This window comes from Mytilus californianus, unplaced genomic scaffold (assembly GCF_021869535.1).
Source record: "Mytilus californianus isolate M0D057914Y unplaced genomic scaffold, xbMytCali1.0.p SCAF_10, whole genome shotgun sequence".
NCBI lineage: Eukaryota > Metazoa > Mollusca > Bivalvia > Mytilida > Mytilidae > Mytilus > Mytilus californianus.
In genome coordinates, this window is record NW_026262582.1 from 73,770,118 (window position 1) to 73,787,319 (window position 17,202).

Below are 17,202 nucleotides of genomic sequence, written 5' to 3' on the forward strand. Positions count from 1 at the left end.
GCATTCTGATCTTGATACATATATCTGAATGCAGATTTTCCTAAAATTGCAAAAATAAATCCCGTAGTTTTGTCCATTCTTTAAAAATCGCAATAATAAATGCACACAATAATTTCAGAATTTACAGTATATGGATTTGAACTTACTTCTGTTACAATTCTCTCCTGTGTATCCAGGAACACAGTCACATCTGTAACCCAGGGCATCACTTTGGCAACTACCTCCATGTTCACATGGGTTTCCATCACAATAATCTTTTACTGCAATGATAAAGGTGCTAAATAATTGTAACACTGTGAAAATAATTAATTATTTATAGAAACCCCACTCCCCACACACATGGTACTTATGGTTTATTGAAGAAAATATATTCAGTTATCTCCCCTTGCATAAGATTCCTTAATGCACATCCCAAGGTAGTGTTTTCAAACTGTGTTAAGATACATTATTATTCCATCTAATTGTTTTGGATTTTGCATTTGCAAGGCATATAAGTGGAACAAGCAGATTGACGGCCAGAAATGGAGATTCTTATATAGCTTCTACCTCCTTCAAAACTTACAAATATTAAACTAGTAGCCAGTATTAGAGAAAACCTCACAAATTTTATGTTATGTGCATGTTATATTTAAATAAATAAGAAAGTATAAGTAAATACCAAAACTTGTTTCTTACCAGTCAGTATAAACTATTGATTGATGGATGAATTAGCTTAAAATGTACAGTGGAGAACATTACAATATCAGAACAAAAAATGTAAAGGACATTACCAGGTTTAGTTAACAAAATAAGTCCACAGAAGACATGTCACATTTCTTGCTGATTTATAGCTAATTATCTCTGCTCTTAGTCCTAAATGGCGAGTATTTACCGCAAAAACAGCCAATAAAATATTTGTCAAAGTTTTTGATTTTGACCTTGCAACTTGTTCCAACCCCAACCCCCTACACTTAGGCCAAATAAAAAGTTTTGACTTAGAAGTCTGAAACTCAGTCTTTTATAAATTTCTTCAAATTGTTATGGCTTGTCAGGTCTTTTTTCAGAAAAATTTTACTGGCCTGGGCCATAATGCTTATTGTTTATTGTGAAGACTATAAATATTATATATAATTAATAACATACACTCCATGACTGGTCTTAGAACCTGATCACTCAGACCCAGAAGATCATTGTCATCGTTGATAACTTCAACATTAACACCTTGAGCAGTAGCAATATTTTCTAGCTCTTCCCTGTGTCTAAGTTGTACACCAATTGGAATAATACTAATGCCAGCATTTATTGTCATTTCCGCTTCCATCATTGTATCCTCTTTTTTAATGTCTGTCGACCCATCTGACAGTAAGAAAACAACATTTTTGACATCTGCACGATCCCCTGCGTTGTTAAACATCCTTGTTCTAACTTCTCTGAAAGCGTCAGCCATGTTTGCACGTCCACTGGTGTAATGGATACTATCCACCGCCCGGTTGATTGTATCGGTATCAGTGTATCGGTTCATATTGAACTGGATCATTGGTGCAGAACTGTACTTCATGAATCCTACCCTAACGCCACAGTCTTCTACATTCATCTCAGTGACGAGGGTTTCAGAATACCTTTTCATTCTTTCGAAAGTAGGACGGCCTACAGCGGTGGAAGAGTCCAACATGAATACAACATCAGCTTGTCCAGAGCAGGCTAAAAATAAAACAAAACCATGCTATTTATACTTTTTTACCAATCATATGCACTACCTAAACAAGTGATTTCAGGATCACTCATTATTATCAGTAATTTGAAAAGAAGGAACAAGTTGGGGCTTAATTTGCCCCTAAATTAAAATATATTTCATACAAATGTTGAATCCATGAATTTTACATGTATATAGCCATAAATTGACAGAAAACTCAGTAAAATAGTGTAATTAGGCAAAATCTGACTATTTGATATAAAAATAAGTGATTAAAACAGAAAACTCAACACCATTATTTGGTTATCAGTTTGCAAAGACAGCACAGATATACATGTTCCAAGTGAACCCTTATAAATACATTAGAATTGACTAACACAAAAATTTGTCAACATCTGAATTGTTTCCTGTGCAATAACTTTTTAATGCAAATACTTTAAAATAGGTACCATGTTTGGAATTCTTGGTTTAGATTTTAGAGTCATCATCTGTGTATTAAAATCAAATCAATTAAATTAGAAAATTTTGGCAAAAAAATCAAAAAAAAATTTTCCTTGACACAAACTGAGTATTCTGATCTAAAAATTCACAAGTAAAATTGGATATTAACCCCCCTTTTCCCCCGCTACAAAAAAACAAAAAATGAAAAGAGAGAAAAAAAACTTAAAATCTGTATAATATCCAATAAAAAATTTAAGATAATGGTTCAGTCAGAACTGACTGCCACAAAGTAGCCAATAGCACAGAAAGTGACCTAAATCACCAATGAATTAATCAATAGGATACTAGCTCAATTAACAACAACTCACCCTTTTCACAATTTGCACCAAAGTATCCATCAGGACAGTTACACCTATAACTCCTCAAGCCATCAATACACTCAGCATTGTTCTTACAAGGATTCTTACTACATAAATTAATATCTGAAAAAAAATATAATTCCAAAATATATAAGTTTTGAAGATAAAGACAGAAACTGTTGCACAATTAATTTTAAAGGATGAAATATACGCCACATTTTTGCGCCTGTCCCAAGTCAGGAGCCTCTGGCCTTTGTTAGTCTTGTATCATTTTTAATTTTAGTTTCTTGTGTATAATTTTGAGTTTAGTATGACGTCCATTATCACTGAACTAGTATACATATTTGTTTAGGATCCAGCTGAAGGACGCCTCCGGGTGCGGGAGTTTCTCGCTGCATTGAAGACCCATTGGTGGCCTTCGGCTGTTGTCTGCTCTATGGTCGGGTTGTTGTCTCTTTGACACATTCCCCATTTCCATTCTCAATTTTATACTTATATTTTTACAGTTAGGGGTTTTTTGCTTGTGAGAGAGCTGTCTACATATTTCATTATCATTATTATTGGTCTCTTGTGGAGAGTTGTCTCATTGGCAGTCATACCATATCTTCTTTTTTATATTTTTATACTTGTGAAGATGTGTGTTAATTATTTTTGTTAAGGTGACATGAAGGCATTTGTGTAGCATCCTTAAGCTGTTACTTATTTTTAACTGGCATTGTTTTTGCACTTATGCTTATTTTAAGGATGAGAAAATGAAGTGAGTGTGCGTTTTATTGCATTGCATTTATTGATGGTTTTCTGTCAGACCTAATGTTAATTAGGTACCAAATTAAGTCATGTATTATCTGTGATCATTTACTCCAAAATTAAAATTGCTAGGCAGGGGTGCAGATTATAGAGCAGAATTGGCAAAGGCTCAAATTTATCATGCCACTGTAAAGGTGTAATACCACCAAATCATAGTACGCCACATCCGGTTGCATACGAAAGGAGTTCGAAAAAAAATATTCCCTTGAATTTGACAGTTGTAGGTAATTGATCCTACATTTCATTGCAGTAAAACATTTCAGAGTCATAAACATATATCTTGGGTATTTCAAAGCACCATTATTTTTTTATTTGGGGTTTCTATAGAATATTTTGGAAACTTGAGGTTACATGGTTACTAAAGCTTGTATGTACACAGGTTAAAAAAGGGGGAAAATTTGATTGGTTAACTTCCAGTGACGGTTATTTTCTCATAGTACTGGACAGGATAGAACTTTACTCATGCCAAGTATTTCTTTATTTGAAACAAAGATAAATTCTGCACAATTTTTTGAAAAGTGCAAATTTAACAAAGACTAATAGGGGAAAATCAATGGTGGTATTACACCTAAATATGCAAGAGTCCATGTACTAATTCAAACAAAGTCAAACTTGATCTGTGTTTGGTGGTAACAGGCAGAGTAAAGTTAAGTTGCTCAGTCTTTGGTTTTCTATGTTGTGTTTTGTGTACTGTTTTTCGTCTGTTTGTCTGTTTGTCTTTTTTAGACATGGTGTTGTCAGTTTATTTTCCACTTATGATGTATGAATGTCCTTTTGGTATCCTTTGCCTATTTTTTTTAAAGTGCAGAATTGGCAAATTAAGCAATGTTTCCATTTATAAAGGGACATAACTCAAGAAAGGTAAATGTGACAACACCCAAATTTTTTATCTGTGTTTGATGGTTACAAGCAACATGAATAAGTTTTATAACAGTTAGTTGAGGCAAACTAAAGTTAGAGATTGGATGTATGGACGGACATACAAAACGACAAGGGTAAACATTATTGCCCACTTTGGTAGGGGCATAGAAAAGTCTGAGTTGTTCATCAGAGATAAGTTTTTAATTTTTCAAAATTACCTTTGCATAAAGGCTCCACCAGTTTTTCTCTCAACTGTGAAAGTGCATCATAATTTGTGACTTGTATCAAATTATCTTGCACAGGCTCAGATGTCAATCCAGTCAACTCTGGAGTCATTTGATCAAAGCCAACAGCTACAGTGATCAAGGTTGCACCCATGTTTTTCAGTAATTTAGCTTCTGGTAAAGTCTCAGTGTGCCGGATATTGGATTCTCCATCTGTTACTATAACAACCACATTTGGTACTCCTGAATATGTAAATACTATAATTATAAATCTAATAAAATTGATACTAAGACTATTGCTGTTAAAGTCATTAGATGCATAATTCTATGCAATCTGTTTATTTGCAATGGTATGGTTCCTACTTTTAGAACTATTGAGACAGACATGCTGAGCCTGACTTTTAGTGTGCTATTTCACAATACAAGGTATTGAAGTCATTGGAAGACACATTACTGTAAATCCAGAAATTACTACGAGCATCTGTTATTCAATTTTGACATGTGCCAACCAAAGTCTTTTCATAACTCTGCAATGTCATACCAGAAATTTATGAAAAACAAAAGAGACCTTATTTCAATAGATATAAACAAGTCACCAAAGTTACATGAAAACTGCTCAAAGTGTTTTTGAGTTATCTGAAAACTGGAAACTTTTTATGAATAAAGTCCCAATACTTGTTTTGTTGATGACATATGTATGGTTGAATTTTTGCTAGCAAAAGTAATGGGCAGATGAAATGAATATAATATTCAAGAGATATACGCTGAAAAAGCAGAAATTATTGTTGGTGTATTATTCGGCAGATAGATAATATCCATGAAATTAAAACCTACATTTCACAAACATAAAACTATAAAAATATATCCCCATGAAATAAAACTAAGAGACAACATCATGAAGTTCAAGTTTAACACCACGAAAATTAATGTTACTATAGAAGTGTTAAGGATGTTCGCTACTCTGTTTCAATATAACAAGCTTTTTAAAAGACTGTCATAAATTGATAGCATATAAATAAAGAAACTAAAAAAGCAGAAAAAAATAACGGGTCTATGTGCTTGTTTTTTTCGAGATATAAGCCATTGAAAATTTGGCAGGAAATAATTCTCTCTAAACTTTTCATACATTTAACATAGGTACCTTTTTTCTTTCAAAAATGATGAAAAATAACAAGGATTTTAAAAGATTTTTAAAGACGACATTTTAAACTATATGTAATCAAATTATGGAAAGAAAAGTAGGGGTTAGTGGGCAAAAGTTTTAATAGCACTACATGGATAAAACCAGAGGATTCTGAATATCTGGCAAAAATTCAAAAACAAGAGAAGCGAACATCCTCAAGTCCACTAACGATTTTAACTAAGTAAATCATACCAGGTCTGTCTCCATGTGTTGTTGTCAGCATTGTCTCTCTGACCATTCGTAGAGCAGCAGCTGTATGAGTCGAACCATAGACGTAACGAATCCTAGACAGAGCTCTCTCTATGTCTTGTCTTTTGTTATAAGAGTTCAGGTAAAATTCTTGTCTTGCATTATCACTAAAAGTGACAGCTCCCACCCTGAAGTTACCGCTGTCAATTTCCAGATCATTCACAACATTGTTGGTAAAATTGAGAACATTATAAAAGTTATACTGCCCAACACTACCAGATGAATCCAGGACAAAAATCACATCTGCTTCTGAAGTACATGCTGTAAAAAAAGAACACCATCTATAAACATTGGTAGATATAAGCAAAGTTTGACATACCTGCCCAACACTAGTTATATAGAATGGAGATTCCCTCTTTTTCCATAAAAAACATGAAATCTCCACCTTTGGACCCCTTTGAGAGAGTTATACATGTATTCTCCCTCTTCAACAAAGAAACCAAACTCTTTTCACCCTTTCAGTAGTTCTAGTAATATTTATTGTGATGTAAAAACAATGTTTATTTGCATAATAAAATAATATTCCATGCAATCAAAAATGTTGTTTTAATTAATCAAAACCATGTAATATTTTGTTTAGACCTTTAATACAGACACAGCAGTAGCTTCTTGTGTACTAACATCCTGATAGGCCTGTATTTATATCAGATTAAATGGGGCATGTACTAATATCCCCATGGGCATGTACTTACATCCTAATGGGGCATGTACTCACGTCCTGATAGGCATATACTTATATCCTAATGGGGCATGTACTAATATCCTGATGGGCATATGTACTCACGTCTTTAATGGGGCATGTACTAAAATCCTGATAGGCATGTACTTACATCCTAATGGGGCTTGAATTAATAACCTGGCAGGCCTGCAATTACATCCTATGGGGGTATGTACTAATATCCTGATAGGCCTGTACTTATATCCTAGTAGGTGTATACTTACATCCTGGTGGGCGTGGTCGGTATGTTGTTGTAGGGGGTAACGTAGTTGTAATATATGGTCTTCGCCTGAATGGTGGCCAGTTTGGAATTTTAGACACTACAACAAAAGTAAAATATTATACAACATAAACATGATAAATAATATACAACAGAAAAACAAAGGATATCTATCCATGACACAAAATCAGTATATGCACAGAAAACAAGTGAAACTGCGAGCTACTGCTCACTGATGATACCCCTGCCTAAATACTTGACGGTAAACAGGAAGTTGTTGAGTGATGAATCTGAAAACGCATCACACAGTATAGCTGACTAATATAAACCCTGAAACCAAATTTCAGAAATCCTTGTAATGTAGATCCTGAGAAAAATATGACGAAAATTTTCAACTTGGATGTTATGTGTGAAATGATGTAAGTGTTCGGTAAACAGGAAGTTGTTGAGTGATGAATCTGAAAACGCATCATACAGTATAGCTGACTTATATAAACCCTGAAGCTAAAATTTCAGAAATCCTTATGATGTAGTTCCTGATGAGAAAGATGTGACAAAAATATTCATGGGATGGATGGACGGACTGACGGATGGACAGATGGATGGACAGACAGAGGTAAAACAGTATACCCCCACTTTTTTAAAGCGGGGGTAGAAAAAAACACATGAAAAGCAAATGAACAGCCCTTTTATTGCTGTTCTTCATTAACTATATTTAGTATGGGATATTTCTCACTGCTAAAGACCAATCAGTCACCAGTAGTTGTTCAAATTCTTATCCTATGGTCTTTGGTGGAAACTAGTAGTCTAAACACTCAACAAAGATACTAGGCTTATAGTTTTGTACGCCAGATGCACGTTTTGTCTATGAAAGACTCATCAGTGAAGCTAGAGTTAAAAAAAGTAAATAAAGTAAGTTGAAGAGCATTGAGGACCTAAAATTCCAAAAATTTTGCCAAATACAGCTCAGATAATCTATTCCTGGGTTGCAAAATCCTAAGTATTTTGAACAATTTAAAGTTTTGTAAGTGTCTCATTGACAATTACACCACGTCTCATTACTTAAATGGCAATAATATACTGGTGTAAATACTATTCCATAATTTGTTTTACTCACTTCCTTTCAATCCAGAGTCTATCTGTCCTGGGAGTTCTAGTAGTTCTGACTGACTCCTGGTTAAGAACTGGTACGTAGATAGTGGATGTGATGCTAGCTCATCCAACTCTGTTTCATCTTGTATGTCTAAACCAATCACATAAAGACCAGCACCAGTGTCTTCAAGCCTTTCAGCAGCTCTCCATGCATTGTTAGTGCTCAAGCTCTTGTCCTGTCCCGTCAACAACAACACAAAGTTCCTAGCATAGTCTCTGTCTCCCTTAGAAGATCTTAACATGCTTGTTCTTACAGTATCTAAGGCTTTTGCTGTGTTGGTGGATCCAGGACGGTAGGATATCCTGTCAATACCCCTCACAAGATCATCACTGGTGGTATATCGATTCAGATCAAACTGTCTATCAGCATATGTGCTATATCTCATTACACCAATTCTAGTTTCACCATTATCAACACTGAGTTGTCGGGATAAAGCTTTACTAAAACTCTTCATCCAGCGGAAATGTTCTGGTTTAACTGATGAGTCAAGGACAATAACTAAATCATATCCAGAGTCTCTTTTTGGTGTTGTCGTTGGTCGAGGAGTTGTGGTTGTCGCTGTGAAATAAAATTGAAAAAAAAAAGTTAAGAAAAAATAATTTGAGGTAAGAAAACGTTCCAACCCCTTACAGTAATGCAATGTTATAAATTCTCCGGAAAATCCATTCACAATGAGACTCATTTAAAGGATGTTCGCTCCTCTTGTTTTTATAATTTTTGCCAGATATTCAGAATCCTCTGGTTTTATCCATGAATAGTCATTACAAATTTTGCCCGCTAACTCCTGCTTTTCTTTTCATAATTTTATCACATATAGTTTAGATACCCATATTTGAAAATCCTATAAAATCTTTATTTTTTTCATAGTTTTTTTAAAGAAAAAAGATGCCAATGTTAAATGTATGAAAAATCTAGAGAGAATCATTTCCCGCCAAATTTTCAATGGCTTATATTTCGAAAACAAGCACACGGACTCTTCATTTTTTTCTGCTTTTTAAGTTCCTTTATTTATTTACTATCAACTTATAACAGTCTTTTAAAAAGCTTGTTATTTTGAAACAGAGTAGCGAACATCCTTAACTGAAATTCCGTTATAATTTTGATATTCTAACCATCCCTTAAGAAAACTACAGGCTTCAGTATGATAGGTGAATCAATATTTTGAAACTGTCAAAGCATTATTTGGATAGTCTTATCCTTGTACAAGATATTTGACAATCTTTTATAGGGTTTATCAGATAACTTAAACAAAACACTAAATTCAAACTAGTGTATGGTATATAAAGGGGATCTGCAAAGGAAATTTTTAAAAAATAAATGATAATAAAATTTAAGAATTATAGAGATTAAGCTTGACTGATTAAAGCACAAACTTTTCTTATATTAGTTTGTAAACAAATTGGTGCACTTTACACATTAAAAATAAACTGGAAAAAATTAAAAATAAACTGGAAAAAATGTATTTTAACATAAATGTGGTTAGTGAATTAGATTAAGAGTCCTTTCTATGTTTAATTTCTTTTAATTTTGTCGTCCTTAGCAGCTACCAATAATAGTATAGATTTGCAAAAATAACATGTCCTGCCACAGAACTCATTTTTACAACAATTATTGAAAAGCTTGATCTTCTTTATAAAAATCTGGATGCAGGGCTTGTTTATTAGTTATTTCTTTAACGTCCAGTGGCAAATATTTCATTGTTGGGTTAAAAACCAAATAAAATACTGGATGCAATGCAGTTTTATTTGTTGTTTCTTTATGTCCAGTGGCAAATATTTCATTGTCAGGTTAAAAGCCAATTACACATACTTGTTGTTGTTGTTGTTGTAGTCAGCCGAGGACGTCGCCTCATTGGTGGAGCTTTCAATGGTTCTGTGAAAATAGAGATGATAATCAGTTATCAGAATGTTCTTCCTTCAAACTTATAAGAGCATGATGGATAAAAGCAGACTTATTTTACTTGATTTGACTTATAAGAGCATGATGGATAAAAGCAGACTTATTTTACTTGATTTGACTTATAAGAGCATGATGAATAAAAACAGACTTATTTTATAAGAGCATGATGAGTTCCAATATCCCCTGCGTTGCACATATTTTATCTGTCCAAGCCCAATAACTTAAAAAAAAAATTTTTATAAATAATTTGGAGAAATGAAAGCTTTGACATATTCCCCATTTCCATTCTCAATTTTATTGAGAGCTAGTGCAATGCAATTTCAAATATAATTAATGTTTCCAAAGGGCATTACTCTTTTAAAAATATTTGGTTGGCACTTCTGAGCTATTGTCCGAAAACTGGAGAATCGTCCCTTTTTATGAATAAAATTCATAACTCGAAAAACATAAAATCTAAAAATTATGAAAATCGAAAGGGAGCTCACGTCAATAGATATAAACAATTTACCAAAGTTCCATGCAAATTTGTTTAAGCGTATTTGAGTAATTGTCCGACATGTTGAGGATGGACAGACAACCGTATACTATAATACGTCCCGTAAACGGAGGTATAAAAAGGTTAATTCATAATATTGTTTAACATTTATTTTTTATTAGAGATCTAAATAGTTATTTACCATCTCTTAATGCATATTTGAGTTGACCTGGAAGTTCATACAAATCACTCTCCCTTCTAACCAAATATTCGTAAGTGCTGAGTGGATGTGATGACGTCTCATCAATCTCTGTACGGTCTCCAATGTCCAGTCCAACAGTGTAGATAAAGATTTCTTCATCTTCTGCCTTCTCAGCTGCTTCCCAGACTCTGTTGGTATCTACATAGATAGAGAAAATGTCTCAAGAGTTGCTAAGATAAACATATACAATATTAGTCTATTTTAAAAAGAAAATAAATGAAGAAGGTGTCCATGGGACACAGATGATGCCCCACTTGCATATAAAGTTATAAAGGGACATAACTCAAGAACGGTAAAAGTGAGGCAACCCGAACTTGATCTGTGTTTAGTGATAATAAGCAAAGTGTACAAGTTTCATAACATTTGAATGAGGCAAACTAAAGTTACAGAATGGAAACCAATTTTGGGATGTACTTAAGGATGCTGCGGCTGGGGGAATAAACATTATGTCTAGAGTTGCTTAGATAAACAAATAAAATATTACGTCAGTGTCAGAAAAACATCGAATATCAACATTTTTAGATGGCACTTAGAAACTGATGAAGGGCTAAGTTAATATAGCTTAATTTTGCTACAATTATAGCCATTAAATTGTAAACAAGACTATCAAGTTTTCCCATCCATAAACAAGCCTGTGCATGGTCATGAAGAATAGTGATTGATGTATAGTGAAATTGACATTGAATGTGACTGATCAATATACAGTTGTCTTATCTGCAATAATACCAAATCTCCTTATAATACAAATAAATGTAGAATGTGTCCATGAGACACAGATGATGCCTCCACTTGTATAAAACGTTATAAAGGACATAACTCAAGAACGGTAAAAGTGATGCCACCCAAAGAAGATCTAGATTTGAGTTTTGTGGTAATAAACATAGTGTATAAGTTTCATAGCATTGGTTTCAGGCAAACTTGAGTTAGAGAACAAAAAACAAAAAAATTCAGGAGGTATGTACGTAGGGACAGACATACAGACGGACAAAGATAACACTCTCCCTCTGCGACAGGGGAATAAAAATCACTTAGGAAATAAATACATCAGGAAGTGTTCCAGCTGTAAATTTAACATACAACAGCAATATATTGGTTTTGCAAAAGTGTGCATACAAGCCTAAAGAAAATTTGTAATTGGTTCAAAATTGAAATTCATCGTTCTCCTTTACCCAATAATCCACTGAAACTGGTATTTCCTAGTATTGTACAAAAATCACACAGGAAGTGATCCACTGCAGTATAAAAGGACAACAGCAAAATAAAAACAGATCAGAGAATTTTGCAATAAGTTCATTTGAATAAATACTAGCTGGGCATTAAAAATAAGAAATTTAATTGAAATGTGTATTCTAGAAGTATCTCTAAATAAAAAGAGTAGGGCTGTTCCATTAAAACATAAATGGTACCCAGGGAAGGCACTTCAAAAATGGGGTAACCACCTATAGAGGCAAATTAGAATTTCATTTATATTTCCACTATGCATAAACAAAGATGACACCCACCCATAGTTGAGATTTGGAAGTGCCTTCCCTGGGTCCCATGTATGTTTTTATGGAACAGCCCTTATATTCATGAAAATTATGCCAGAGGATTTACAAAATATTCTAGAAAGCTTGTTACATATTACCTGCACTCTTGTCATTATCTGTCAACAACAAGATAAAGTTCCTGGCATAGTCTCTATCACCCCGTCTCTTTTTAAACATAAGTTTTCTGGCTTTATCAATGGCCTTATCTGTATTGGTCTCCCCTCCTCTGTATGACACCCTGTCTACCGCACGTTTAAATCCAGCGCCGTTATTGGCATAAGTTTGTAGATTGAACTGGACGTCACCTGTTGTACTGTACCGCATCAGTCCAATTCTATATTCTCCCCCATCAACATCCAGTTGGTCTGGTAAAGTTTTGGCGAAATTCTTAAACCATCCAAAATGTTGCTGCGACACAGAAGAATCCATGACAACAACCAAATCGTATCCATGGGGTGCTTCAGTGGTTGTTGGTATTGTAACCACGGGTCTAGTTATGGCTTCTGTAAAGATAAAGGAACAGAAATTTACAATCACATTGGTGTAGTTCAAGGGGGTGTAATTAGGAAAGTTGTAAAGAAAAATGAACAAAAATTTACAATACATTGGCAGTTATAAGGGATGTAATTATGGCATCTGTATAGATAAAGGAAGATATTAACAATACATTGTTATAGTTACAGGGGATGTAGTAAGGACAGTTGTATAAAGATAAAAGGAACAGATATTTACAATATATTTGTATAATAATAGGGGTACAGTAAGAGCAGCTGTAAAGATTTCACAATAAATTGGTAAAGTTACAGGGGTGCAGTAAGGGCAGATATAAAGATAAAAGGAACAGATATTTACAATATATTTGTATAATTAAAGGGGTGCAGTAAGTGCAGCTGTAAAGATTTCACAATAAATTGGTAAAGTTACAGGGGTGCAGTAAGGGTAGATATAAAGATAAAAGGAACAGATATTTACAATACATTGGTAAAGTTACAGGGGATGTAGTAAGGGCAGCTTTGAATAAAAGGAACAGATATTTACAATATATTGGTATAGTTACAGGGGTGTTGTAATGTCAGCTGTAAAGACAAAGGAACAGATATTTACAATGTATTTGAGGGGTGCAGTAAGGGCAGCTGTAAAGATAAAGGAACAGATATTTACAATACATTGGTACAGTTATAGGGGGTGTTGTAATGTCAGCTGTAAAGACAAAGGAACAGATATTTACAATGTATTTGAGGGGTGCAGTAAGGGCAGCTGTAAAGATAAAGGAACAGATATTTACAATACATTGGTACAGTTATAGGGGGTGTTGTAATGTCAGCTGTAAAGACAAAGGAACAGATATTTACAATGTATTTGAGGGGTGCAGTAAGGGCAGCTGTAAAGATAAAGGAACAGATATTTACAATACATGTAAGACATAAGAAGACAATCATAATATGAGGAACACATCCACACTCAGAAATGATATTTTCTTCAGACTTTGTCCATCACTTATTGAATTTCCAAGAGTTATCTCCCTTCAGGTAAGACATTTACAGAACCTAAAGGATTGTGGGTAATTTGAGTTGGTTATACAGCAAAATGAAATTTAGACAAGAATGTGTTCATAGTACATGGATGCCCCACTCGCACTATCATTTTCTATGTTCAGTGGACCGTGAAATTGGGGTAAAAACTCTAATTTGGCATTTAAATTAGAAAGATCATATCATAGAAAACATGTGTACTAAGTTTTAAGTTGATTGGACTTCAACTTCATAAAAAAAAGCTGTTTCACACAATCCCATTTTTATGTTCAATGAACCGTAAAATTTGGACCAAAACCCAAATTTGCCATACTTTTTAGAAAGTCCCAATCATATTGACTATGTATGCAAAGTTACCAGTGAATGCAACTATAACTTCTTCATAAACTACCTTGACCAAAAACTTTAACCTGACACGGGACAGACGGACGAACGGACAGACGAACAAAAGGACAAACGAAAGGACAAACGAACAAACAAATGAACGGACACACATTCCAGAAAACATAATGCCTGCACTACTATCATAAAAAGACTTTAATGGGGTAACTACTATTTAGCAAACATATAAACAGTCACAAGGTTTTGGTTTGAAAAAGGATGTGTGGGTCACTCAATGAGAAAAGACAAAAGAGTAGCAGTGTAGAAATATTCTTAAGAATGTATGCTTAAAATATTTACTTTTTCATATAAAATTAATCAAAATTTAATGAGACATATTAAAAACACCAAGTCAATGAAAAAAAATACAGATTGGTCCATGTTAATGAGATATAATTGTTTCAAAGACGATTTTTTTATTATTGACCTCACAATGATGCGATATTTAAATTTGATATTTCAATCAAACTCCATTTTTCACAAGTTATTTATAATAGTTTGTGTGATTTACCTGTAGTTATTGTTGGGCTAGGTGTAGTTCTTGGTGGTCTTGGTCGTGGAACCCCTATCCACACAGAATATATTCATATAGACAATACAATACAATACAGTAACAGATAAGCATATATATTACAATACAATACAGTACATTAACAGGAAAGCACATACAGTGTTACATATAAAAGCAATGATTATAAAACTACAGGGATGATTTTGCTCAAATAAAATTAATTGAAAGTTTTTGAAATTTATCTGAAAACACTTCCACCCCACTTTCAAAAAGATCTTACAAAGTACAGATTTTTGTTTATTTCAAGACTAATAATAACTGAAATAAGTTAGACAACTGAGAAAAATCATCCTTGTAAATGTGTTGATGATGTTATATATAGCTTTTGAAATGAGGACCAAAATTACAGAAGAATTGATGACCAACACTACCAAAAATGTGCCTCAACTAAGTTAGGACACTGTGGTCCAGTGGTTGTTGGTTGCCTTCTGTACGGATTGTTTTTCATTATTAGCATAAATTGTAACTTCTTTTATGGTTATAGGTTTTGCACATGGTTGAAGGCACATGTAATTGTTAAATGCTTTTCATTTCTACTTTTAGTGGATGTTTCATAGGCAATCATACCAGATATTTCCTCTTTTATATTGCAATCACAAGGTATACCGTATTTAGCTGTGTATAGTACGCCGGTAGATATATTCTGGACGAACTTCATTTTTTCAAAAACAAATTGTGAAGTTCATGGAGTTGTTCTTGAGTTGTCTTGTTGACAACAGAATATATATATTTAGACAGAACAATACAATACATCAACAATGACCAACAGACAGCGTATATATTGAAATATGAAAAGCAATGATTAAAAAAACTGTAAATGGTTCCATTGAACCTGTTGTCTCCCATGCAATAGCTGCTGTCAATGCAAAACCTTAGTGTCAACTAATTATAAGTCCATATATATTAGTAACACATGAATTTTTTTTTTAAACCTTTTTTCAGATTCTATTTCTTGATCTTGAACATTAGCCTTTGTCCAAGTTTCATAACATTATATTAAGGTTTAACAAAGTTATTGATATATATTTTTTTAACCCCAGCCAGTACCTAATGTTCACTGCTAAAAAAAACAAGTCTATTCATCAGTAAAATACTGAAAAATGATAGAAGAAAAAAACAAATGTATTTCATTGCTCAATGATTAAAAAGCTTTCAAAAGTTTCATAAAATTGAGTGGTCTGGAAAATTCATTATTACACAAAAACATTAAGCCCTATCATTTATCAGTAGAATATGAAAAATATTTTGTTGTTGAAAAATTTGGCTTGATATGTACTGTCTTTTGATCATGAAATATCTTGTCAATTATGTCTCAGATTAATAAAATTCCTCTCATGTTTGACAAAATTATTGATATTTAAGAATTCTTACTATTGAAAAACCTAAATGTTAGAGACCCACATGTGCAATCAATATATCTTACTTCCTTAAATTTTGTTGAAGTCTTGATATGTTATATAGCAGGCCAAGAAAAAAATATTCAGGTTACAAAACTTGATAAAACTATACTTGCAATCATCCATTATGGTTGGGATTAGGTGTTTCAAAAGTTTGTAGTATAATGATTTACCTCTTGTTGTAGTGCTAGGAGTAGTTCTTGGTGGTCTTGGTCGTGGAACCCCTGTCCACACATAATATACATATATAGACAATACAATACAATACATTAACAGACAAGCATATATATTGATACATATAAAGCAATGGCTATTAATTTACAATTTATTACATAGCTTTTGAAATAGATATATTTGTTTGAGGTCATAAGCTTAAAGTATATAGTGCTTTCTTTAGGGAAGCGTTTATACTATGGTTGAAGACCATATAGTGACATATAGTTATACAGTGTTCTCAAAAATTGGCTGTCCCCACCTCCAAAAATCTGGTAGGTCAGCCAATATTGAGTGAAGTAGTGGTTCTTATGTCCAACTAAAAGTTTAAAGTGGGTATTTTTTGATAGGCTGTCCTGTATTTAGTGGAGTTTTTGATTAAAAGGTACTAGTATTTCAATATTTGATATTAAACCATATAAGTATTTTGCAAATTGGTCTTATCTTATTCATACCGACATGTATGACGACGCCTTTTATAGCCGACTATACGGTATGGGTTTTTCGCATTGTTGAAGGCCGTATTAGTGCCTATAATTGCTACATTCACTTTATTTGAACTTATATGGATAGTTGTCTAATTTGGCATTCATACCAAATCTCCTTATTTTTATATGTAAATTATAGATAGCAAGAATTTTACTGCACATACAGGATCACCAGATTTGTAGTCTTGGTGATCCTAATAACCACCAGACCAAAGAAGATTTTGAGAACTCTGAGCTTAATTTTTATCTTTGGTCTTTTGTTTGATAATTGTTTCCTCAGCAATCATAATATCACCCCTCACTCTTGTATTGCAATCAGAAGGTAAATATTGTGGTAGGAATTAATTTTTCAGGTGTGTTATTTAATGATTTACCTCTTGTTGTAGTGCTAGGAGTAGTTCTTGGTGGTCTTGGTCGTGGAACCCCTATCCACACATAATATACACATATAGACAATACAATACAAGACATTAACAGACAAGCGTATATATTGATACATATAAAGCAATGACTATTTATAGTAGACAATATATTACATAGCTTTTGAAATAGATAAATTTGTTTGATG

The 17,202-nt window shown here is 33.3% G+C and overlaps 1 protein-coding gene across 12 annotated transcripts in view; it reads right to left on the reverse strand.

Annotated features, from left to right (window-relative positions):
• The window catches only part of LOC127718513 (uncharacterized), a 150,120-nt gene that overhangs the window by 24,900 nt on the left and 108,018 nt on the right, over positions 1–17,202 (reverse strand). For all 12 annotated transcript variants that reach the window (XM_052224571.1, XM_052224576.1, XM_052224569.1 and 9 more), the window contains 13 exons: positions 17,009–17,059; positions 16,107–16,157; positions 14,477–14,530; positions 12,151–12,555; positions 10,464–10,661; positions 9,697–9,759; positions 7,852–8,445; positions 6,739–6,834; positions 5,740–6,057; positions 4,359–4,607; positions 2,482–2,595; positions 1,123–1,680; positions 147–260 (listed from right to left, as the gene is read on the reverse strand). In XM_052224571.1, coding sequence (XP_052080531.1) covers positions 147–260; positions 1,123–1,680; positions 2,482–2,595; positions 4,359–4,607; positions 5,740–6,057; positions 6,739–6,834; positions 7,852–8,445; positions 9,697–9,759; positions 10,464–10,661; positions 12,151–12,555; positions 14,477–14,530; positions 16,107–16,157; positions 17,009–17,059 — 2,865 coding nt within the window. The remainder of the gene's footprint in view (positions 1–146; positions 261–1,122; positions 1,681–2,481; positions 2,596–4,358; positions 4,608–5,739; positions 6,058–6,738; positions 6,835–7,851; positions 8,446–9,696; positions 9,760–10,463; positions 10,662–12,150; positions 12,556–14,476; positions 14,531–16,106; positions 16,158–17,008; positions 17,060–17,202) is intronic.